The following is a 23,307-nucleotide window of genomic DNA, read 5'->3' on the forward strand; positions in this document are numbered from 1 at the left end:
CAACAGCAATCCAAAAGAAAGAAAACAGAGCCCCTCCCTCCCCTCTCGCCCCGCCCGAAACATGCAAAGAGGCGCTTACCCGATACTCGCGGCGGTGCATGTGCGTGCGAGTGTGTGCCGTGATGCGCACTTCCCCGCTTGGCTCTCCATGGCTGGAATGCTGTTTTTTGCTTTTTTTTCCTTTTTCGAATCCTCATCCACTCCGTGCACCCTCCTGCTCGCTGCTCTTCTAACACACATGCGCACATACATACAGATATATGCACACACACGCACACACACACCACTCCCAAGGGCGTTTCTGCTGCTCCTTCCGCACTCCGCGCCCCTCCGCCCCACGCAGGCACGCACGTGTCACATGCATGACGTGGTGGTCGCGCTTCCGTTCAGAACAACAGGAGAGCGCGAGAGGCGTGGACAGAACGAGCAAAGAAGAAGGGGGCGGCGTACAGCACCGGCGAACCGATACCGCCGCGCCATCACCGTCGCCTTGACATGCTGCGCATCAGCCCTCCGCGCTGTGCGCCGCTGCAGGCCTCTCGCCCTCTCTTCTTCTTCTCGTGGCTGCGTCAGAGCAGTGGACACCGCGGCAGCGCCGCCGCGACGTGGCGCACAAAGGCAAAGAACACCTTCATCAGCGAGGGCGCGATGGGCCTCGGTGGCGGCGATGTGGGTCAGCCCATGGCTAACGAGGCCTCCGAGGCGCTGGATGGCAAAGGCACGAGCACCGCCAGTTATCGGCAAGCTGCTCTGAACGGCACCGTCAGACGTGGCTTCGGCAATGGGCAAGCCTTCCAGGCCGGCGGCGGTGCCGCTCCAGGGTCCACCGTGCCAAAGCAGCCGATAGACGACATCTTGATAGAGCGTGGAGCGCACTTGTCTGGGCCGAGCCGGCGTCCCCTCTCGTACGACCTCGAGATCCACCGCGCCGCCCGCGCGCGTGAGGCGGCACAGAAGCAAGCCTCGCAGGAGTATCTGCTCCACTTCGACGAGCAGAACATGCCGCGCAACCCCCACGACCCGAACCGAAAGCGTGCGAGCTGGGAATTCACGCCGACGCCAGAGCACAAGTCCCTCGTGTTGCTTCTCTACCGCAACGTGCTGAAAGGCTTGATGAACTATAAGAGCGTCCGACGCCGCAGCATGATCGCCTACGCCCGCATGTGTTTTCGCCGTCGCGCTATGGCGACGGAGAAACTGCTGATTGACGAGTGCATTGAAGAGTGTCGGCGCTCCATCTACGTGCTGGAAAAGCATCACAACTTCACAAAGACGGGCACGTACGAGTTCGACTCGATGACGCTACCCAAGGACACGGGTCAGGACGTGAAGACGTACATGGAGGAGGTGTACGACCCGGAGCAGTCCCGCATGCAGTTCCAGAACTTCACTGATGTGCAGCCGGGCAGAGAGCACTTGCATCGGCAAGGGCTCGGGCCCACGTCGGGGTCGCACCACTGGAAGGACCAAAAGACCTCGGAGGGCTTCAAGGTGGAGATTCGCGACGAGGACAGGGCCCTGCGGCCGCCGCCGCCGCCCGGGGTGGCGAGCTGACGCCTGCACACACGCACACACACACACACATATTTATATATGCACACCTCTCTCTCTTTATCGACGAAACAGATGAGTACGGCGCCGTACTCGATGTGCATCGCGTTGAAAACGACGGGCAAGTCGCGCTTGGAGCGGCCGTGCAACCACCGACCCGCCTTCCTCTGATCTCCCTCTTTTTCAGTGGCTCTCTCGACAGAGGAGGGGCGGCAGGGCGCGTCCATTCTTGGGCGCGCCCGCGGGCTGCTGATGCCCTGCTTCGTTGCTTTTTGTTGCGGGTGCGGTGATGACCCCACATGGATGCAATCATCTTCAGCTCCCGCCCTTCATGTACGTCTGCAGATGCGTGCCGGCGCCTTCTCCGCGCGCGCATGGTCTCGGTGCATCTGTGTAGGTGTCGGCGTCGGTGTCGGGGTGTGCTTGTCGGGTGCACGCCACCTCCTTTTCTATATTCTGTTGTTTTCCGACGCCGATTTGGGGGCGCTCGTGTGGTGCGTTCACGCTCACTGAAAAAGTGCCACTGGCACCCGATCCCCTTCTCGCCCTCCCCTTTTCTGTGTGTGTGTGTGTGTGTGTGTCGTGCGTCTACTTTGTGGTGGCGGATTCAACACGTTAGAAGAACAGTAACACCTAAACTCCGTCGCTCCCTCATGGCGAGAGGGGCACACCCCACCCTGTGTGAGCGCGTGAGGCAGCCCCCACCCGCCCTCACCGCACCCCTGCCAAGTGCCGCACCACCTCTGGTGGCGACGGGGCCAAGCGCCTGCGACGTAGGGGAAGTCAGAGCGACTCATCGCTGCTGATGTCGGCGGTCGCGTCCCGGATGGCGTGGCGTCGGAGCGACCGGCGACGGTGAACACGTCTTTGCCACCCACATGATGGGCGAAGCGTCACCGCTCCCCGAGCGTAACTCAGCCGCACCTGAGAGGTGCACGACGTGGCGACCGGCATGATGGGAGCGGCTGGGAGGCAGCGTGCGCGGTGCAGGGTGGGCGGGGTGTAGGGCAGGGGCCGTGCTCCGATGACTGGGCTGGCGCATGCGCTGTAGCACGTGTCTACGTATGTGCGTGTGTGTGTCCGCGGCTGCATTGCACCACGCTGGTGGGGGCCTGTGGCAGTGCCAGCGGGGGAGGGTAGAGGAGCGTGCAACTCACGATCAACGGCGGAGAATGGGCATGCTCGTGCGAAATGAATCTCCCGTTGTTGTCGGTATGCGAGAAACCCGCTCGTACGCGGTCTCTCAACGTCTCTGTGGCGCATCGCACAGAGATGCGGGAATTGCCGTCAGCTTCTTCTCCCCACCCCCCCCCCCCCCACACACCCACACACTCGCATGCCCATGCGTTCACGTCCTCATCACTGCGACCTCAACCGCCGCGATTGCACACCTTGTCCGTTATCTGCGCCTGCCCCTTTCATGTCTTTCGTCTCCCTCTCTCTCCCTCTGTTTTCTGTGTATGCGGGCTTGCGTCTCTAACGGAGTCGCTGAGTGCAGGCCATTCATCGTCATTTCTTACGGACACCACCACCACCACCACAGCCTCCTCGTCCTTGCTCTCACCCCCAGCCACCTTTTCGCATCGCCCTACCACCGTTGCCAGCGAGCAGGACCCACTACGCAACGTCAAGGCAAGCAATCACCACAAGAGCAGCAGCGCAAGGCATCCGTAGAAGCAGCCACACGCGCCCCGTCACGCCCGACCACGCCACCTCAGCTTCTTTCTGTTCTTGTTACGAGGGCAGACAGGAGACGACCAGGTGAACCAGGCGTCCAGGGAAACGGACAGGGAGGGGCTCCGCATCTCTGTGGCAGGCAGGCAGGCACCCACGCACCCGCTCTGGCTTTCTGTCTGCCCCGACGTTTCCTCCCTCTGTCGGGTATTCTTTTTGTCTTGGGTGGTGTCGCCGTTGTGCGGTTTTCCTTGTTTCGTGGAAGTGTTAAGTGGAGTGAGCGTGCGTGCCAGCAGTGCAGGTTCTCTCGATCGCCACCCACCCGCCCCCTCTCCCAATACGTACGCAGAGGCATCGGCACGGCAGCCAGGCACACACGGGTACACGTAGACGCAGGGATGCAGTGTCGACTGAAAACTAACAACAGCTAGCATTCACTCGCGCTTTCGTTTTTCATTGTTTGGCGTCCTCGAAGTCCACAGCACATCACGCCGCTCCTCCACGCCACCACAGCCACCCCTTCGCTACTCCTTCCTTACCTTCTCCCCCCTCCCACGCACACACACCACCACCACCACCACCGCGCCAAAGGCACCGGTGGCAGCGCTCAGTGCACGGTGGTCGTCCTCGTCCGTGTGTTCTTTGCGAGTCTTCGTTTTCCTTCATTGTTTCGTTTCGTGGCTTGTTTGCGTCTGTGCGCGTCTCTCACCCTCCACCCTCGCTCTTCGCGCGCGAGCGGCCCCCTCTCTCGGTCCGTCGGTCGCCTCTCCGACTGCGTTGTTGTTGCGCGTCGATCTTTCTTCTCTCGTCTCTTGTTCTTCGTTGCTCCGGCCAAGCATGGAAAACCGGCCACACGAGGACTCCGAATCGAAGGAAGCGGCAGCGGCGGCGCTCTTGTCGCGTGAATCGTACGAATCCGTGCAGAGGCTGTCGAAGTGCCCCAGCGACTTACCCAGCAGCGAGAACCGCTACGAGGTCATCGCCGCCGCCATGAAGGGTGACGACCACGGCATGGGCGGCAGCACGAGCCGCGTAGTCAACTACGGTGGCCCGCACGGCAACGGAAGCCTGTTCAGCATGAGCAAGGCGGAGTACGCGAAGCTGGAGAAGAGGGAGGCCAAGTACTTGCGCATCGCCCAGAAGATCCTGAGTGCTTGTGGCATTACCATTGGCGGCGATAAGCCATACGACATGGTCGTGCACAACCCGATGCTGTTCCGCCGCGTTATCCGCAAGGGCAGTCTTGGCCTCGGTGAGGCCTACATGGAGGGTTGGTGGGACACCCGCGACTTCTATGCCCTGGACAACTTCTTCAAGCGCATTCTGCAGAGTGGGATCGAGTACTACTTTCCAGATAACGCCAAAGACATGCTCAACATCATCCGCGCCAAGGTGCACAACCCGCAAACCAAGTCGAAGAGTCGCAGGGTGGGTATGCAGCACTACGACATCGGCAACGAGTTCTTTCGAAACATGCTGGGGCCGCGCATGCAATACAGCTGCGCGTATTGGGAGAAGCACGTCGGCTCCGCCGAAGACCACATGATTAAGCCGGTGGAGACGCTGGACGAGGCGCAGGAGCTAAAGCTGCACATGATTGGCGAGAAGCTGCGCCTGCGTCCAGGGATGGAGGTGCTTGATTGTGGCTGTGGGTGGGGCGCTCTGGCGGCGTTTCTGAGCGAGAAGTACAGCGTGAAGGTGACAGGCATCACGATCTCCGAGGAGCAGCGCGAGGGTGCCGCGCGTTTGGTGAAGGACGACCCGAACGTGACTATCCTCAACCGCGACTACCGCGACGCCACCTTCGACCGCAAGTTTGACCGCATCGTGAGCGTCGGCATGTTCGAGCACGTTGGCCCCAAGAACTACAAGACCTTTTTCAAGCACATGCGCCGTCTACTGCGCGACGACGACCCGGAAGCAGTTCTGTTGCTGCACACCATCGGCAGCAAGACGACCATGAGCAGCGCCGATCAGTGGTACCTCAAGTACATTTTTCCAGGCGGCTGTCTGCCGAGCATTTCGAGTATTGGCAAGGGCATCGAGGCGTATTTTGTCATGGAGGACCTGCATAACTTCGGCTTCTTCTATGGCTTGACGCTGCTTGCCTGGCGCTCGAACTTTCTCGTTCACTGGAACAAGTCGACCGAGAGCACGAAGCCCGGCGCGGATGCGTTTTTTCGCATGTTCTACTACTACCTGAGCAGCAGCGCTGGCGCCTTCGAGGCACGTGACCTTCAGCTGTGGCAAGTGGTCCTGAGCCCGAAGGGGACACCTGGGTACGTCAGCGTGTACCGGCCGTAAAAGTGGTGTGAAAAGGGCGCGTCGATGGGGAGCTGAGCGCTCGCGTCGGAGAGCCGCCCTGGATGCGGCCAGGGCCCCTCCTTGCGAAGCTGCGTTCCCCTATCCCCCCCCCGGTGTGTTCTTCTCACGTCATCCGCTTTCAGCGCGTCATGCCCGGGGCTTTGCATCGGCGTGGCTGAGCCCCCACCCCCACCCCCCTACCCCAACTCTTCTGCCCCCTCCCCCTCCTCGGTGTTCTTGTTCGCCTTTCGTTTTTTTTTGAGGTGGTGGTGGTGGTGATTGCTCTTGTCCTATTGCTTCCTTCAAATGCCTCCACGGGCGCATCTCTTTCCACCCACCCACCCCCCGTCTGTGCATGTGTGGGGGGGGGGGTGCTTATGCGCTTATTATTATTTTAGGTGTGCGTTGCCCCACGCCGGTGGGGGCCTGTGGCAGTGCCAGTGGTAGGGTGGCAAGCTCATGTTGTTGATGTCGGAAAATGGGAAGAGGCAGACTGAATCCACAATAGGAATGGCGAAACCACAAAACGTCTTCCGATCTGATCTCTTATTCCTTTTCGTTGTCCGTGTTATGTGTATTTGTGTTTGCGTGCAGTTGTAGAGAGCTGGAATGCCTGCGTCGGCGTCTCCTTTTCTGGCCCCCCTCCAAACCTCTCCTCTCCGCCTCTTTCGTTTATGTGACGACGTGTCCGTTTTTCTCTGCCGGCGAACGCGCAAGGCATTTTTTTTTTACTGCGCACGTCCCCGCTCCCGCTTCGCCTGTCGTGCGTCTCCGGCAACCGATCACGTCATCCTTCCCCGCGTATGTGGATAGGTGGATGGCGCCGCGTCGTTCTTTGCTTATCCATCGCGGCTTTTTTTGTTGTTTTTGTTTCTTTCGTTGGTGTCGTCGTGGCTCATGAGCGTTCTCTACGGGTGTTTGGTATGATTGATGGCGTCTGCCCTCCCCTCTCACCCTCTGTGCTCTCACTGGCCCATCGGCCACCCCCTTTCCTTCCTTCCTTCCTGCCTTGGTATCAATGACCACCCGTCTCGCCTATCATTGTCTCTCTGAGCTTCTCTGTGTGTGAGCGTGTGTCGGTGTGCGTCCGTGCTCGCCCGCGTCTTCACTCTTCGCCTTGGGTGGTCCCGACCCCCATCCACACTTCTCTCCACCGCTTACCCTATTGTGTGGCTCTCGCCGCCTTTCTTCTTTTCCTCCTCTCTCTCTTGTATGGGGTCGTCGTGGGCTGCTTGTCGTTCTCATGGTCAGGCGCTCGCCACCCCCACCCTCTCATCGTCATCTGTTGCACCCCCTTCTCCGCCATTATCGCTCACGTGCGCACCGCCTATGGCGCGCCCCTCAGGGAAAGGAGGAGTGTGTGAGCAACACCAGCCAGTGCAGGCTGCCAAGACGATCGGTGCGTTTAAATGGGATGCGGTGGCCATTGCGTTGCGGGCGAGACTGTCCATGCGCATTCTATGGCGCAGATAGGGCGGCAGGCCTCTGTGCACCTCTGTCCCCCGCCCTGTCTCGCAGCAGAGCTGCACTCACTGAACTCCTTCTGCCCTCTCATCGCCCTCATGGCCCCGTCCCCTTTTTCTGTTCCCTCCCCTTCTCTCCATACTCGGTCGCCCATGCGTGGCCGCCAACAGTACACGCTACATAAAGAACGTGAAGTCCTCAAACTCGGTCGCTTTCTTATCACAGCCCCACGCAAGCGCAAGAGACAGACAGCCAGGCACAGAGAGCCCCGCGCGCCCTCCCCCTTCCCCCTTACGTCCTCTTCTACGAAAAAAAAAGGAACACAACAAGAGCGCGGATGATACGTGAAGCCGGCCGCCAGCGTCGTCGCAACGCCGACAGCGACGAGAGCAGCAGCGAGGATGAGCAGCAGCAGACGACCACGACTGTGCAGGAGACGACGGCGGCAGCGCCTCCAGCCCGCGTGCGCGCGAAGGCGCCTGCCGCGGCTGTGGTGAGCGCGCCGAGCATGACGCTGCACGCCGACCCGACGGCAACCCAGGTGACGGCGCCGTCCGCGGTCTCGGCGGAGACGACGAACTCGGAGGGCGGCTCGAACGAGGATGCCCCATCCTCGGCCGCGGCCGCGGCGCCGTCCAACGAGTTCTCTGAAGAAATGGAGGCGATCGACTACGACGCGCTGACGTATGCCGCGCTGCTCGACATAATGAATCGCGCAAGCCGCCCGGCGATTGAGGAGCTGATGGCGCAGAAAGAGCAGCAAGTGGAGTCGACAATGCAGCAGCAGCAGAACCAGCGTGTGGAGCGCTTCCTCGACGTGGCGACGACGAGCTCGGCCGCCGCGGCGGAGGCGAACGGCAGTGGCGCCGAGGAGGAGGCAGCGGAGGGCTACCGCTACAACACGATGCTGACGCGCCTCTTCGAGGCTCTGAACCGAAACAATGAAGGCAGCGCCATGACGGAGCGCAACCAGCTGCCGGTGCCCATCCTGGAGCGTATGGGTAAGAAGAAGACGGTTATCGCCAACTTTGGTCGCATCTGCGACGCCTTTCACCGCCCCATGGAGGACGTGAAGGACTTTATTGAGAAGGAGCTGTCCATCCGCGGCAACCTCGATAGCAACAACGCGCTCATTCTCAAGTTTGAGATCCGCAAGCAGACGGACTTCGATCGTGTGCTAATCAAGTACCTCGATGAGTACGTGAAGTGCAACTCGTGCCACCGCATTGACACCACGCTCACCAAGGATGGCCGTCGTCTGGAGCTGCGCTGCAACGTGTGCACTGCGACGCGCACGGTCACGGCCGCCGGCACGGCCACGTTCAGCGCTCAGATCGAGAAGCGCTCTCGCCAGCGTGCCGCCATGATCCTGTGATCTGTGGTTGTGTCTTTTCAGAGAGGAGGGAGGAAGAGACGGCTGGGCTCACGACCACCGCAGCTCTCGTGTCGCCTTCCTTCTCTCGCACCGAAGCCGATGCGTGCGAACATGTAAGATGTCTCTTCTACCGCCTTTTGCCCGACGCATTCTGTACACGTGCGCTGCCCGCTTCTGTGGTGAGGGGGCGAGAGAGCAGACATGGGGTACGGCCGCAGTTGTCTTCGGTGCTTGAGAGGGGCCAGGGGCGGGGAGTTTGGTGCGATGTGCTCGCACCGATGTGAGTCCCACCCTTCCCCACACACACACACACCCTCGCGCTGTGGTTGTAGCTGGTTCTGCCACCTATGATCTTTTTTTTTTAATGCTTCTCGGCAAGCGCGTATCAAGCACGAAGCACGCCCATCACCGCCTCCGTTGTACAGAGATGCATGCACGCGCACACGAACAGATCTCTACGTGTCTCTCCCATGTTACGACGGCAGCTGTAGCGTGTTGCCGGTTGCTGGTGCTGAGCTGCGGCGCTTCTTTTCGTTGGCTTCGTTGTCGTTGTTCTTCCCACTCTATTCTTTGGTGCCCTAACTAAGCTGCGCGTACGTTTGTGTGTGGGTGTTCGTGTGGATGAGCGCATGGTGACACTGATGGCAAGGGCAAGGACGACGATGATGATTACTTACTTTTTTATTTTGATTTTGCTGCTGATCAGATTTCTTTCGCGCCTGTATGTGTGCATGCGTCGTGGCGAACAACGTTGGATATCTCGCCTACGCGAGCGCCTCGACGCGCGTGTGTGCGCGTCTTCTCCTCGTTCGGTGGACGGCTGTGCGCTCACGGCATACGCACCAAGCAGAGGAAAAACAGGTTGGCAGGCAGTCGCACACGCGAGAAAAGCGAGGAGAAGAAAGGCAGTGACCGGCAATGCTGATGTCCGCAGTACTGGCGCTGGGCGTGGCGGCCCACGTGAATGACCGAATATGCGGGGCAGAAGCACATGCACGGTGTATTCTAAGAGCAGCGACGTCAATGAGGGAAACGGGAAAAAAAAAAACAAGAAATTTGGTAAAGAAGGCGTCGATAAAGCGGACGCGCATGCGTGTGAGCATGCGTGTGCGTGGGTCTGACTGTGTGTGTGTGGGTGGGTGGGTGGGTGGGTATTTAAATCGGTACTCTTTAACACGGAAGGCGAACAACAACGGCAACCAACAAAAAGGGTATCGGCAGCGCTGGCACACGCAGAGAAGCGACGAAACGAAAAGGAAGCTGCGAGACGCATCACCGAGGGCCCGCCAGGTTCGCCTGCTGTGCACAGCACATTTGTGCAGATGCATGCGTTGCGTGCTTCTTCCGTTCGATTTTTTTTTCGTCTTCTGCCTCGTCCCAACGAGACCGGCACGCGACGAGAGGGCACCGCCATTATACACACACGCATGTTGTTTGGTACTTCCCTTTCCGATGAGCTGCTGGCGGTCGTGAGCGGTTGCACGCGCTGGAAAGGTGCCGAAGGGGGGAAGGAAGGGGAGCCTCCGGGGCACGGCACTACTTCGTCGTTGCTCAGCTACGAGTAGGCAAACGCGACTGCCATGCGCACCCGAACCACACGAAAGCCATCCTCTCGTGCTCCCTCACACAAGCCCTCGCTCCTGGCTAGCATTTTCTTTTACTCTGCGATTCCGCGCGTGCGCGTGCCTCCCCTCATCCAACCACCCCCAACCCCCCCCTCCCTCCACGCGCAGGTCTCCATACACGCATATATACACACGCACACAAAAAAAAAACGGTAGCATGCACGGGTTGTGAGCTTGCCAAGCTGTGCTCCCTTCTCTTGTATAAGGGTTGTCAGTGTCTCTTGCCCCTTCAACCCCTCACCTCCCATCCCACCTCTTTTCTCTTCTAGATGCTCCGCAACTCAACTGTGCGGTGGGTGTGGCTCGGCGGCTCCGGCTCCTCTCCGGCGCTAGGGCTCGACCTTCGCTCTCCGGCAGGACAGTTCGTAAACGTCGTTCCGGAGGGCATGCAACCGCGGCGTATGGCAGGTCACTTCAACCCCACGCCGCAGGCGAACAGCCTCGCCGCGACTCACTACGCGCACGCACCGGAGTTGCGGCACATGGCCGATGGGGCCGCCATGTCGCTCAGCGGCCAGCGCATACCTTTACTGAAGCCTACACTCTCCAAGTGGTCTCGGAAGCTCCGCTCCGATATCTACGATGAACTGCTGAAGCTGCCGCTGCGCTACGCGCTGCACGACTTCCGCGCGCTGCAGGCACACATCCACGCTGTCCCGGACACCGCCCCCAATGCAAGCGGCACTGCGGCTGCCGGAGAGCGGCTGCCACCTGGTGTGTACCACGCCTCCAGCGGCCTCTCCTCCGCGTCGCCGGACGCGCCGGCGTACTACGCGGTGGCAGGCCGCGACTCAGCGGTCGGGTACGCGCCACCGCTCGGCCCCGCGGACCCGGTCGACGTGATCCCCTTCTTTGTGCACCGCAGCAGCAACGGCCATCTCCCCGGCAAGGTCTACTCCATGAACGCCAAGACGCTCATGCCGGCCTTTTATATGCGGATCCAGAACATCGAGGGTGACATGTTCCGCTTCGAGGAGGAGCTGATGAAGATCTTTCCGACCAAGAAGATTTTTGTGCGCAGCCACTCCGTGTACGTGTACAATGTGAACTTGGATGGCCGTGCTGTGCTGCACCACTGGCTGCTGGGGCTAGGGTTTTGAGTTTGCAAGAAAAAAAAAAGTAATAATAAGAAAAACAAAGGTGGTGCGGTCCGCGCATGCCTAAGAGAGGCATGTCTGTGCACGTGTGTGTGTGTGTGTGTGTGTGTTGGTCGGAGATGAAGAGGGATGCTCGTGCCATTTCGATACGGCCTCTGTGCCATCTCTCTCGCGCGCGACTCCTTCCTCTTCGTCACGGTTAAGGTTCACAGCTATCCTCGGAGCTCATCGACGGAAGCACGAGCACGCAAGCATACGTTGGTTTGATGCATGCAGGAGCACATTACGAGAACTGCGTCAGAAGTCTCTCCCTCTCTCTGGTTGCGTGTTGTAGTAATATGTCTGTGCCCGAGTAACGCCGGCCAGAGTCCCTTCCACGAATCGTCGGTGACCGCCGAGCGGGGTACGACGCAGGCAGACCGTGCGTGAGCGAGGGGGAGGGAAGAGATGCCGTTTACGGCGTGAGTGGATGCATCACAGGCGCGCTCAAATCACAGCGAGGCATCTGAGAGCACGTTGGGGTAGGGCGAAAGGGGACGAGTGCACAAGAGTTGCCTCACGACGACGAAGTTCAACTGCCTCACCTTCGCTCCACGGACTCTTACTGCCCTCTTTCCGTATTCCGTGCCTCGCCTCTTGCCCGTCAACTTCAAAGGTGCCGCCACGCATGCATGTGCGTCTGCGTACTTCTCTCGCTCTCTTTCCTGGTCCACCTTCTCTCCCTCTGCTGTATATGTCTTGCACCCTTGACATCACCGTCATCATTAACGGCGCACCTCTCTCACCAACACACACGCGCACACAAACGAGCACATCCGTCACCACCCACATCATCGCCAGCTGCGGCGCCCCCACGCACTGCTTCTCTGCGCTCCTGACAAGGCGCATTTTCGAGAAGCCGCCAACCCGCATCCGCTGACGCTCGCGCACGCGAACGTGCCAGTATCTTCGCAGCACCTCGTCTGTGCCCCTACACAGCGATCGACTCGCCGCTGGTGCGCTGTGCGCGCCTCTTGACGATTGCACGCCCGAGCCTCTGTTACTCATTCCGCCTCTCGCCCTGGCGCCTTGGCCATCCTCGTTCGTTTTTCTCTGAAGCGCCCCCTCATCTCTCCTGCTCACGACTGTATCTACTCCGCAGTCTCATGGCGTCCGCCGTCTCCACCTGTGCGTGCGCGCCGCAGCGTAGCAATGCCGCCCTCATACTGCTGTGCCTGACTGCTGCATGGTGCGTGCTGTGCATGACGACGCCGTGGGCGACGATGGTCGTCGCACAGGGCTCAGCTTCCGCCGTGACGGGCATCTGCAGTTATGCTGTCTGGACAACCACGCTGCCACCATCGGGGGACGCACACATAGTGTACCCGCCGGGCGCCGTGGCGTACCAGCCCCAGAACCACACCATCCAGCCGGTGAACTTCTTTCTCCACCACTGGTACGTTGCCATCGCCCTCATCCTGTGCGCCGTCTGCGGCTTCTACACCTCACTGGCGCTGTCGTTCATCCACCATTTTGACTTTTACGCTCAGCATCAGGCGATGAAGGTGGTGGGGGAGTCCTACGCCACGAAGGGCTACTTCAACCTCGACGGCGAGGACGCCCATGGTGCGCCGCGGCCGACGGCAGCGCTTGCCGGGGCGCACGCGGCAAGGTCGCGTCGTCTCTCGCTTAGCTCTGTGCAATCCTCCTCGTACAGCGATGACAGCTACGATGGCGAGAGTCTACCGTCGCCGTCGGAGGCTGACGACGGCATCATCGAGATGAACCCTCTGCAGCTCTAAGAAGAGCAGCAACAATGAGCGCGACGACGAACGCGGAAGACAAAGAAAGAAAAAAATTCGAAGAGAAGGACTGAGAGGAGAGCGCAGCATGTGCGTGCACTTGGCGTGGCGCACAGGCGTTGGAGGGACGGGGGGAGTGCGCGTGGAAAGGGTGGGAGTGGGGGTGGTGCGAACGTGGGACGCCCTTCGCCCGCTGTTGACAGAGCGAGAAGGAGGTGGGCGAACCACGGGGGGAGGGGGGGTCGAGCCAGCCCCGTCGTGGCGCGTGCCTGCGTAGATCCTCATCCTCTCCCTGTCTCCCTCTTCTGCTCATTCTCGAATCATGCTCGCCGCGACTGGCCGAGCGACCATTGCCACCGCCGCCGCCATCTGACTCGGAGCCTTTTTTTTTCCCCATCCGCCACGTGCGCGCGTTGTGCGTTTGCGCGTACGCGTCCAGCTGTCGGACCCTCTCCACACTCTTCTCGCTCATTTTTTTTGTGCTGTCGTGTGTATATATGCGGCCCTCTAAGCCTCCTCTCTGGGGTTCTCTATGTTTTCTTCTGTTGTGTGTGTGGCCGTGTGGGGTCCCCGCCATACCTTGTCTCCCGCTGGTGCATAACCGTCATGCATGCGCCTACGTTTACTGTCCTCCGCCCACCATCATCATCCCACTCCCTCTTTCTCCTCGTCTCTCTCTCCCTCTGCTTGCATCTGGAACATCTATGTGCACAGCTATCTATCTATATCGATGTAGATGCGGAGAGGACGCTGCCGTTTCTACTTCGTGTAGTGGTTTGCCTCGCCTGTCGCCGTGCTCGGGGTCTCCTTCCTTCCGTTGTGGGTGTGGGTGAGGTCGGGTGGGGTGTCGGCGTGTGCACATGTGTGTGTTGTTTGGTTGTTTTCGGTGGAACGGAAGCACCACTTGTGAATACTTTTCCTTTTCGTGTGTGTGTAAGGACTCCTCTTACTGTGCTGGTGGCAGCAGCGGGCGCGCGTTCGCGTGCGGAGAGGGTGGGGGTGGGGGTGGGGGAGAGGGGCATATTTTAGTCGTCTGCCTGTCTCTGTCTGCTGGGTCGTGCATGCAAGCAGATGTTATGTGTGCAGGATGTGTACCCCCTTCGCCGAGTTTGTGTGTTTCGGTGCAGCCGCTCTGCTGCCTTTCCACATATTTTTGTTTTTTTTTTTGCTTATATTGTGCTGTTACTGCGATACTTTTCCGTTTGCGGGGCGAGGCGGAGGGGGAGAGAGGCTCTTCTCGCTATAGAACGTGCCGCCCCCCTCTCCCCCTTCACTCGCATCCCGCCACACATACGCACACACACGCGCGCGCAGACACACACGTCAGTCGGTCGTTGGCAGGTGTGTCGTGAAAGCGCTGATCGTTGATGAGTGCCGTCGCCTCGCTCTCCCTATTTCAACGCCTCCTCGAGTGGTTTGGCGCCTACGCGCTTGCGTCACGCAGCACGAGGCGAAGAAAAACAGCAAGGCGGCCGTGATCGTATTGGGCCGCGACAAACAAAGCAGCGGCAGCTGGTGAGCGAACCGCGTCCTTGTACTCCGCACGTGCATGGGTGTTGCGTGAGCACCTACGTTGACATGAATGCCGAAGCACGCAGCGCCCACAGCACCAGCAGCAGCAACGGTGTGCGCTCTGGGAGAAGCTGCACCTCTCTTACAAGCACAGAAAGTGTGTCACCGACGCATGCGTGCCTCTCAGCGTGAGAGTAAGTCGGTGGGGTTGGGTGAGTGTGCACTCCACTTCGTCGCACATGCGCCCACACGCATGGGCGGGAGCACTCTTCTGCTCTGCCCTCCCCTCTCTCCCTCTCTGACCTCTGATCACCGGTCTGTACGCCCAAGACCGGGTCGACGGCTTCCACGCATCGGCAATGAAAAGATACCGTTCTCCCTCATCTCTCCATCTCTCTTCCGCATTCTCACTTCCCTCCCACCCCTCTCACGCGGCGCATCTGCGATGCATCCGCGCGGACGCAAGGCACAGCCCCCACGACCGTCGCCGCCGCCATCGCCATCCTTTTATGCGCTGTGTGTGTGTGTGTGTGTGTGCTTGTGTAGAGCCCCTTTCCCTCTTGGCTTCATTTCACGTCAAACTCTCGTCCGCTCGCGTGTCAGCAAACTGTTTTTCTTTTTTTTTTGAGGGGGAGGGGGTTGGTGCCTTTTCGTGTCCCCCTTTACATCCCCTCGTCCACCGCCTCTGCCAGTGTGTGCGTATCATCATCATCTCTCTTTTCTTGCTCTTCGCAGAACTCCATCGTTTATGGCATGCCTGGTGTTCTTGGCCGCCACCAACACCGCCTCTGACGGTTCTCACGGCAGTTGTTTCGTTTTTTTTTCTACTCTGCTGCAGCTTCATCTTCGTCTTGTGCTCTCTGTCGTCCCTCGGCGTGGTCGCACGCGGAGATACGCAGTCGTTTTCTCGTTGCTTCCGTTTTTTTTTTTTCGCGGGACCTCCCTCTGTCTCTCCTCGGCCATCGCCCCCATCAGCGCCCCACTCGACTCCCTGTTCAACAACGAGAGTGAGCTAGGTGAGAGGGGAAATACTCTACACAGACCCTAACACGACTGCCCGATTGCGGCGACCTATGCGATGCTTGCTCCCCACCTGTCCTCACGCTCGGCGTCGTCGTCGTCGTCCACGCAATGCAACACAAGGATGTGCTCGGTGATCAAGCCCCTCGTTCTTTCAACACTCGCGCTGTGGGGCGCGTTGTGCTGCGTAGCACCGAGTGCCGCCCTCGCCACCGCCTCTTCCGACGCTGCAGCGACCCGATTTCTTCCTAGCTCCTCGCAGACGGCGATATGGATGACGACCCCGGCGCCGATGGACGGCACCGAAGTCGAGTTCCCGAGCAACAGCGTCGTCTATCAGCGTGTGAAGCACCGCCTGCCACCGAAGTCCTTCTTCGATGCCCACTGGTACACTGGCATCATCATTATTGTGCTGGTGGTGCTTGCCGCTTACATTGTACTGGCGCTGTGGGTTTGCCACCACTTCGAGTACGCGGAGCAGCGCAAGGCGAAGAAGGTGGTGAAGCACGCGTACGTGACGAACGGCTTCTTCGACCTGGACCGCGGTAAAACGGGCTTGCGTACGCAGCGGGATCGTCGCAGCAGCAGCAGCAGCAGCGAACGCAGGACGACAGTGTTCAGCGTTCATCCTTCCGCATCGCGCGACGAGCACGAAGAGACGCACAACTGGCACAGCGGCAGCGACAGCACGACGACGTCGGAGAGCGACGAATATGTTTTTGTGGACGTGAACCCGCTTCAGCCGCAGGGCATGGTGCTGAGAAAACGCGCCACCTGACACGGGCATATTTTTTTTTTGCTTGTTGTTTGCCCCCACCGAAAAGCAAGCGACACACACACATACAGGCTTTCTTCCTTTCTTTTTTTTTTTTGCTTCCTCGCGTGTGCAAGCACGCATTTTTTTATTAGGCTCTTGTGCTTTTTTATTCATTCTCTCAGACCCCCCCCTCCATTCACAACCCTCGCATCCGGCAAGTGCACACATGTGTGTAGCCGTTCTCGAAGTTGTGCTTGCCCCCGCCTCCCGGCCTCCCTCATAACGGACCTGCGCACGAGAGCTATACGGCATATTCGCAGCGGATAGAGTTTTCTTAGTTGCTCTTTGGGCCGTGACGGTGCTGCTGGTGCTGGTGTAGTTGCGCTCGTGTTCCTCACGGGATGATCTGTGCGTGCACCGATAGGTGGACTGCGCCGGCGAGCGCCTTGGTTGCTTTCCTTATACAACTACATATGTATGGGGAGAGAGATGTATGTATGTGTGCATGTATGTAATTTCGTTATACGTATGTCTGTACTTTTTTCTTGTTATTCTTCTGATGGCCGTGTGGCGTTGTTGCTCGTCCTCCGTTGTGTGTTGTTGTTCTTTCAGCTTCGTCGTCGCCGGCTGTCTGGACGGGGTGAAAGGGAGGGAAAGCGGCGTCTGTCGCCGCGTCTGTGCGCATGCGCAGATATGATCTGTTTCGTTTTTGTGGCCCCCTCCCTCTGTCGTTCGATGGCGATGGGGCGCTGCACGCATGTGTTCTGCCTTTCACGTCGTTGATCGCATCCCTCTGCCGTTTTGGGCGCACCACACGTTCTCGCGGTCCTCTCGTCCTTCCACATGTATGTGCATCCTTCTTTCTATTTTTTTTTTCGGCGGTTGCTGCTGCGTGCTTCTACAATGCCATCGCGCCACCGTTCCCGCGGTGCGCGTCGACTCGGTGTGTCAGAGCAGTTGGTATGTGGCGAGAGTTATACGGCGGCTTTGAGGGAAGGTGAAGGGGCTGCCTCTACCAGCCGTCGACGTACTGTGCGGTGGAGGTGCCCGCAACCCTCCCGCGTTTGGCACGGAAGACGCAAGGTCGATAAATAACAAGAAAAGATGCCAAATCGCTCCTCTTCGTCTGTGCAGGCGCGTGGTTGCTTGTGGTCTTTGCATGCGAACATACGTAGGGTTGCTTGCGTGTGTGTCTGTGTCTGTCATGACGGATGATGTCCAGAAAGGACAAGGCGCAAGTGTTCACGAGTTCTCAGATTTCTTCGGCACTCATCACGTGATCAGGCCCCCGAGTAAAGACGCAACATCTCCATCACACGTTATAAAGCACACACACACACACACACACACACACGTCGTAAGCGGCCATGCAGGTGCCAAGCAGACACGTATCGCGTGTGTGGAACGCAGGTGCTTATTCGTGGGCACACACGAACGTGTTGCGCGCGCATCGTTTCCTGTTTGCCGGAACACGGCGGATGCAGTGGACCTATCCGGCTTGGCGTTGACGCATATCATTCCACGGCACGAGAGACAGGCGGTGTCGAAGGCATCGTCTCTCGTGTCCCGCTCCTCTCCTGCAACACCTCCTCCTCCCTTCCCCTCGGAAGCTGCGGCATGTGAGTTCTTGTGTCGCGTGCTCTATACAGCTCAGCTTTATTGGTATGGCAGATCGCAGAAGTTCGGCAAACGCTCATACTCACACGCACGGACTGAAAGCCCCGACCCCCCCCCACCACCACCACCACCAACTCCACCCCACGCAAGCACACGCTCGAACCAGGAGACGAAGAACACGCGTTTAGCGGTCTACCACATCACAACGCTTCTTCTCCGGCCCCCGCATCCAGCCGCGCACGCGCTGCATAAAGAGGGCCCCACATCATTTTGTGTATGTGTGTGTGTGTGTGTGCTTCTTCTCACTTGCAGCGCTGCACCTTCTCCTCCCTTTGTGTTCCCTCGCGGCCCTCCTCATCCCCCATTCTCCTCCCCACCACCACCACCACCACCACCACCGCCACCACCACCATCCTCCATCCCTTACGCGCGGACATATATAGATAGAGACCGACTCGCATTGCATCACCCGCATCCTCTGCGACCACAAGATGGTGGATGCGCACCGTGCGGGCAATGCTGCACGAGCTCGTCGTCAACGGATCGTGGAGCGCCAGCGTGCGCCGCCGCTGACCGTGTCGGCCACGTCGCCGCTCACCGAATCCCTCACAATTCTCTCCTATGTCATCGTCTTTTCTCTCTACTTTGCCGGGTTCGCCGTTATGGTGCTCGCCGTGGTGCACCGTCGGCGTGCGGTGCGACGTGTCCGCACGCAGAGAAAGCAGCTATCCCCTCCGCCGGCCTTCCTCATAGCAGCAAACAGCGAGGAAGCGTGCGCTATGACGAGCATGATGAGTAATGCATCGCCGGCGCGGGCTGAGGAAACGTCGAAAGCCACTCCTACAGCCGCTCGGGGAAGCCTGCAGATGAGCGATCTGACAGTGTACCGCCTCAGGAAGCTGCAGAACTGCGTGGAGAGCGACCAGGATGACGGGGAGCAAAACGCGCAGGGCGTGCGCGGCGAAACCGCCACAGCAGAGGCGGTTTCAGTCTTGGGCAGGACACCGCTGCGGCTATGCGCGCACCGGTGTGGCGAGACAAGCAGCGGCGGCAGCAGCAGTGCGGACACAAAAAGAAGGCTCTCCGACTCCGTAGACAGCACGGCCTTAGCGGCGCTGAAGATGTCGGCTGTGGCCAAGTTGCTTCCGCTGGGGGATCAGGAGCTGACTGCCGCCGCTGACGAGAAGAGTGACATGTCGTTGACGCGCAAAATGAAAGCCGACCCGGTGCGCGCCATGAGATCTCTCTCGCTGTCCCCTGCCGCGTCCTGGCGCCCGTGTGCGGCCAGCGATGCATGTGCAACAGTTCAAGCTCCTCGTCGCCATCGTGGTGGTCACCGTCGTCGGGAGCGCTGCTCTGACGGCCGCGGAAGCTGCGGTGATGTAACCGCCATCACCGCAGCGGCTCATGTCGCCGATACGGCAACCTGGTTCGCTCCATCGTCTGGGTCGTCGACGTCTCTCTCCTCAGAGTCGTCATCCGCATCAACGACAGGCAACGGAGCCGCCGCCAACACCGCCACAGCAGCAGTAGCGGCGAAGACGCGTCCGTCAACTTCTCCCGTGCTCGTGACGTACGTGCCGCTGCGTCAGGTTCGCTCCAGCCCTACCCCCGTACTCCCAGGGTATCCGTCGATCCTAGACACGGGCCTTGAGTACGAAACGGATGCCGAAGTCGATGCAGCGGATGTGTTTGTTGCGGTGAAAGCGGCACCGATGCCGCTGGATCCGCGCTCGCCGATGACGATGAACGCCGCCGACACCGCTGCTGCGGCCCCCGTCAACAGCCACGGATCCTCTGTACTGCTCGCGCTCGCCGATGCCGAGAGGGGCGTGAGCCGTGCGTCACAGCAGACGCCGGCAGATGACGCTAGCGGCATGCACTACCACGATATGAGACATCGCAATAGCAGTGACGATACCTACAACCACCCTCAGCGGCAAAAGTCGCGCCTGGTGCCGCTGCTTCCTTCTTTTTTCCCTGGATCGTCAGCTCCCCCTTCACCAGCAGCCCCGCCGCTGCGGTGCGAGTACACGGGGTAGTGCAGCGCCTCCCACGCCCTCCCTCCACTTTCATGGATGCCGTCGCCCTCGTCGTCTTGGGCCTCTGTGTCAGCGTTGGCGTCGATGCCGCCCTCCAACGTTCGTGCAAGCGACCACCCCCATTGCGCCTGCCTAGGGTGATTCGACAACCGAAGCGGCGAAGGGTGCTGCTCTCGTTATGCCTTGGGATGCTGAAGGAGCGAAACGCGCCATGCTTTGCAGCGCCTGCCGGATGCCGTCATCACTGGTGTGGCCCTATCCAGCAGCGACCATACGGCGTGGTCCTCCCTCGTAGCGGTTGCGCTAAACGCCGCGCGGCCGTCATGGCGTGTCTGTTACCGCGGATATGACGCTCTCAGCCCCGTGCAGGCAGTGCTGGCATGTATCGAGGGCGCGATCATCGAGTGCGTCGTGTGTGGTGCCATCTGCGGGGGGGGGGGACATGAATCCGATGCCGTTCACCACATGACGCTCTCGCTTGCGTCGGAAGAGTCCGGCAGCGCCGATGCAGGAGCGGTGCAAGAGGTGCGATGCAGCTCTTGCGCGTTCGATGTCCTTCGTTGCGGCAGCCTAGCTGAGTCGAACTCCACGAGAGCCGAGCGCGACTATCATATCCGCAGCGGCAATGAACGCGAAGAGGACGGCGGCTCGCAGCCGCCGTCCACGCAGATCCGTGCCTTTTCGGCAGTATTGTGCTCGATGGGCAGCGGCACCGCCACAACGCACAGTAACCACGCATGCACTGACTCGCTGAGGTGGAGGGTGGGCATCCCGTTGATGGTGTGCTCTTCGAAGAACCTGTCGTCGCATCCGCACACATGAGCAGAGGAGCGCGCTTCGAGGGAGCTCCGCCTCCCATTCTCCGCGTAGCTGGGTCTCGTATCGCACCTCTCTCTCTCCCCCTACTAGCTGCCTCGGTGCAGTAATGCATGGAATCTTCCTTTGTGGTTGATGGTGGCTGACGGCCCCCTTTTCGTTGTTTTTGTTGGTTCCCCCTCCCCCTCCTTCGCTCTTTCCAGCCCGCCGTGTGTGCATACTCTAGAGTTCTCGATCTCTCGTTCTCGCGTGTCCCGATGTTGACTGGGGGTGCGTGAGCACGCAAATTCCAATACCTGCCCACCCGTGCATGCGCTGAGGCAAATGTGGGTAGATATATCAGAAGTGCGTGCATGACCGCACGCACGCGTAGGCTGATCCGCCACCGCGTCGTGACGTCGCCATCTTCGTCTCCGTCAGTGTCACTGTAGATGCTGTTGGCTTCTTGGTTGCGGGGGACTCAGAGGAAGGGGGTGAGTATAGACGGTATCGTTGGTCTGCTTGGGTACTTGCTGTCGGTGTGTATGCCCGGGTTGTCATCTCCTCCGTCTCTTTCTTCTTTTTGTTGTTGTTCGTCAGTGTCCAACTAAGCAGTAAATGTAAATACACATATATATGTCTTCAAAAGGGGTGTGGCGGCGGCCATGCTCGAGAACGAAAGTGATGGGCAGCCCCCTCCTCCCTCCCCCTTCGCTCTCCCCTTCCACACACACACGCTCTCTGCAGCTCCGTCGGCGTGGAGGAGGAGGGAGGGGTGGTCCTGGGGGACGGCGCACACGCCCGCCTATACATCTTACGTCTCTCTGCTCCCTGTCAACACCTCTCCACGCCTCCAGCTCTAAGATGTCGTTGTTGTTTTTTTGTTGTTGTTCGCAAGCAGTGCACACGCGCACGTCTTCCTTGCTCATTTTTTTTGGCTTGTTCGGGGCCCTTTCTTTACGGAACAGCAGAGGAAGGCGTACCAGAGCGGGAAACGGCAGAGGAAGCCCACGTGTGTGTGTGTGTGCGCGCACGCGCACACATCTATATTATATATCGTATATATATATATATATATAAGGGGGCAAAACATCGTACGCACGCATGAGCACACACACACAGATGTACTAAACGCACATTTAGGTATACGTAAAGCAGTATAGAGAAAGACATATGCGAGCAGAATATAACAAAAAGGGCGCTTCCCCTCTTTCCCTCCCCTCTCCCCTTCTTTATATCAGGCACGGCACTTTTTCTTTCTTCGGTGTGGCCGTGTATTTATTTGCTCGTGTGGACCGTGGGTATGCGTGTGTGCGTTTCTGTGCACGTCTAGCCATCTCTTTACTCTCCCTCGCTCGCTCTCCCTTATCTTTTTTCATAGTTGAGCGATAGAATGAGAAAGGGGAGGCGACTGCGACTGTGCAATTCGTCGTTGTCTGTGTGCCCCCATTCATTTCAGTCTAGTGTGTGTGTGTGTGTGTGTACGGATGTGGAGGTTGGAGAAGGTGCTTCTCGCGATGTTTTCTTTTTTTTTTGTCTTTCCGTTGTAACGGTGGGGTGTCGCGCGATAAGGCCTCATTTTCTCCTCTGTGTGTGTGTGTGTGTGTGTGTTTTGTGGACGTATGAAGCACCTATGCTCCACCTTCTCGTTATTTGAGCATCCGTGCACGTCTTCTCCCTTTCATCCTTTACATGGGTCACCCTCTTCTAGGCAACCACGTCTACCTCTTTGTCTCTCTCCTCTTCCTCCTTCTCCCTTCCACACAAGCACACGCTCACGATCGGAGGCGGCAAAAAAAAAAATAAAAGGGAAAACGAGTAAGATGAGCTGACAACACAAACGTGATCTAAAACGCTTCCGCGATGGAACGAGTGAGCGATAGATGTTAGGTTCCATGTACATCTCTGTGTGTGTGTGTATGTGTATGTGCGCATCAACGCGAAGGGTGCCGCATACGCCCGCTCGCGCGCAAGCTCACTGCCGTCGATGCTCGACATGATGATTTGCCTTTGTGTTTTTGAGTTCTTGTTTTTGTTTTCACTTCCCTCCTTCCCTCTTGTCGCTCGTATTTTTGAAGGGTATATGTGTGCTCCGTCCTCCCGGCGTTTCGCTACTGTAATCACCCATTCTGTGCCACCATCTTCTCACAGCACCACAGCAGCTTGCTGATCTCTATCTGTTTCGACCTTCCCCCCCCCCCTTCCATCTCGCCTTCGAGCACTGCTGCCGCGCCTCTTCTTCATTTTCCGCTTGTGGTTGCCCCGCTCTATCTTTTTTCCTGTGGGACGCTTGTGTGGGAGCGGAGGAAAGGGAAGGCCTGCTCGTTCTTCTCCGTGTCTTCTTCCCTCGCCCTCCCCCATACTCCGTATATCTGTGATTCTCCTTGATGTATAAAAGTATCAGCATGTGGTTGAGTGTGTGTGTGTGTGTGTGTGCTTGATTGACGTTGACGACCGCGTATTCGGATGCAGAGCTGACTTAGGACGCCGTGGAAAGGCAGTGGGGGTGCGAGGGGAGGCCCGCGTCTTTGTACTCACCACCACCTCCTCCTCTCCTCTTACGCTCAGTTTCGCTAGATACTTTCCGTCGTTTTTTTTTCTGTCGTTGTTTGCGCGGTTGCACACATACAGGTGCTCGCTCTCAGGTAACACGGAATGCCTCCACGTGACCTCCTCCTTCGTCCCTCCCCCAA

The 23,307-nt window shown here is 59.0% G+C and overlaps 7 protein-coding genes across 7 annotated transcripts; all 7 read left to right on the forward strand.

The window, feature by feature from the left end:
- Positions 1-495: 495 nt before the first annotated feature.
- Positions 496-1,554, forward strand: LDBPK_080550 (hypothetical protein, conserved; the record flags this gene model as incomplete). Its single annotated transcript, XM_003858572.1, has 1 exon — positions 496-1,554. The coding sequence occupies one exon, from the start codon at positions 496-498 to the stop codon at positions 1,552-1,554; it is 1,059 nt and encodes a 352-aa protein (XP_003858620.1).
- Positions 1,555-4,062: 2,508 nt separating this feature from the next.
- Positions 4,063-5,529, forward strand: LDBPK_080560 (cyclopropane-fatty-acyl-phospholipid syntahse; the record flags this gene model as incomplete). Its single annotated transcript, XM_003858573.1, has 1 exon — positions 4,063-5,529. One exon carries the CDS (start codon positions 4,063-4,065, stop codon positions 5,527-5,529), a length of 1,467 nt encoding a protein of 488 aa, XP_003858621.1.
- Positions 5,530-7,330: 1,801 nt separating this feature from the next.
- Positions 7,331-8,368, forward strand: LDBPK_080570 (translation initiation factor-like protein; the record flags this gene model as incomplete). Its single annotated transcript, XM_003858574.1, has 1 exon — positions 7,331-8,368. One exon carries the CDS (start codon positions 7,331-7,333, stop codon positions 8,366-8,368), a length of 1,038 nt encoding a protein of 345 aa, XP_003858622.1.
- A 2,011-nt stretch (positions 8,369-10,379) lies between these two features.
- LDBPK_080580 (hypothetical protein, conserved) lies at positions 10,380-11,093 on the forward strand (the record flags this gene model as incomplete). The annotated part of the gene is made up of 1 exon (XM_003858575.1): positions 10,380-11,093. The coding sequence occupies one exon, from the start codon at positions 10,380-10,382 to the stop codon at positions 11,091-11,093; it is 714 nt and encodes a 237-aa protein (XP_003858623.1).
- Positions 11,094-12,331: 1,238 nt separating this feature from the next.
- On the forward strand, positions 12,332-12,871 carry LDBPK_080590 (hypothetical protein, conserved; the record flags this gene model as incomplete). The annotated part of the gene is made up of 1 exon (XM_003858576.1): positions 12,332-12,871. One exon carries the CDS (start codon positions 12,332-12,334, stop codon positions 12,869-12,871), a length of 540 nt encoding a protein of 179 aa, XP_003858624.1.
- Positions 12,872-15,677: 2,806 nt separating this feature from the next.
- On the forward strand, positions 15,678-16,181 carry LDBPK_080600 (hypothetical protein, unknown function; the record flags this gene model as incomplete). Its single annotated transcript, XM_003858577.1, has 1 exon — positions 15,678-16,181. One exon carries the CDS (start codon positions 15,678-15,680, stop codon positions 16,179-16,181), a length of 504 nt encoding a protein of 167 aa, XP_003858625.1.
- A 2,087-nt stretch (positions 16,182-18,268) lies between these two features.
- LDBPK_080610 (hypothetical protein, unknown function) lies at positions 18,269-19,819 on the forward strand (the record flags this gene model as incomplete). The annotated part of the gene is made up of 1 exon (XM_003858578.1): positions 18,269-19,819. One exon carries the CDS (start codon positions 18,269-18,271, stop codon positions 19,817-19,819), a length of 1,551 nt encoding a protein of 516 aa, XP_003858626.1.
- Positions 19,820-23,307: the final 3,488 nt, after the last annotated feature.

Source organism: Leishmania donovani, chromosome 8, assembly GCF_000227135.1.
Source record: "Leishmania donovani BPK282A1 complete genome, chromosome 8".
NCBI lineage: Eukaryota > Euglenozoa > Kinetoplastea > Trypanosomatida > Trypanosomatidae > Leishmania > Leishmania donovani.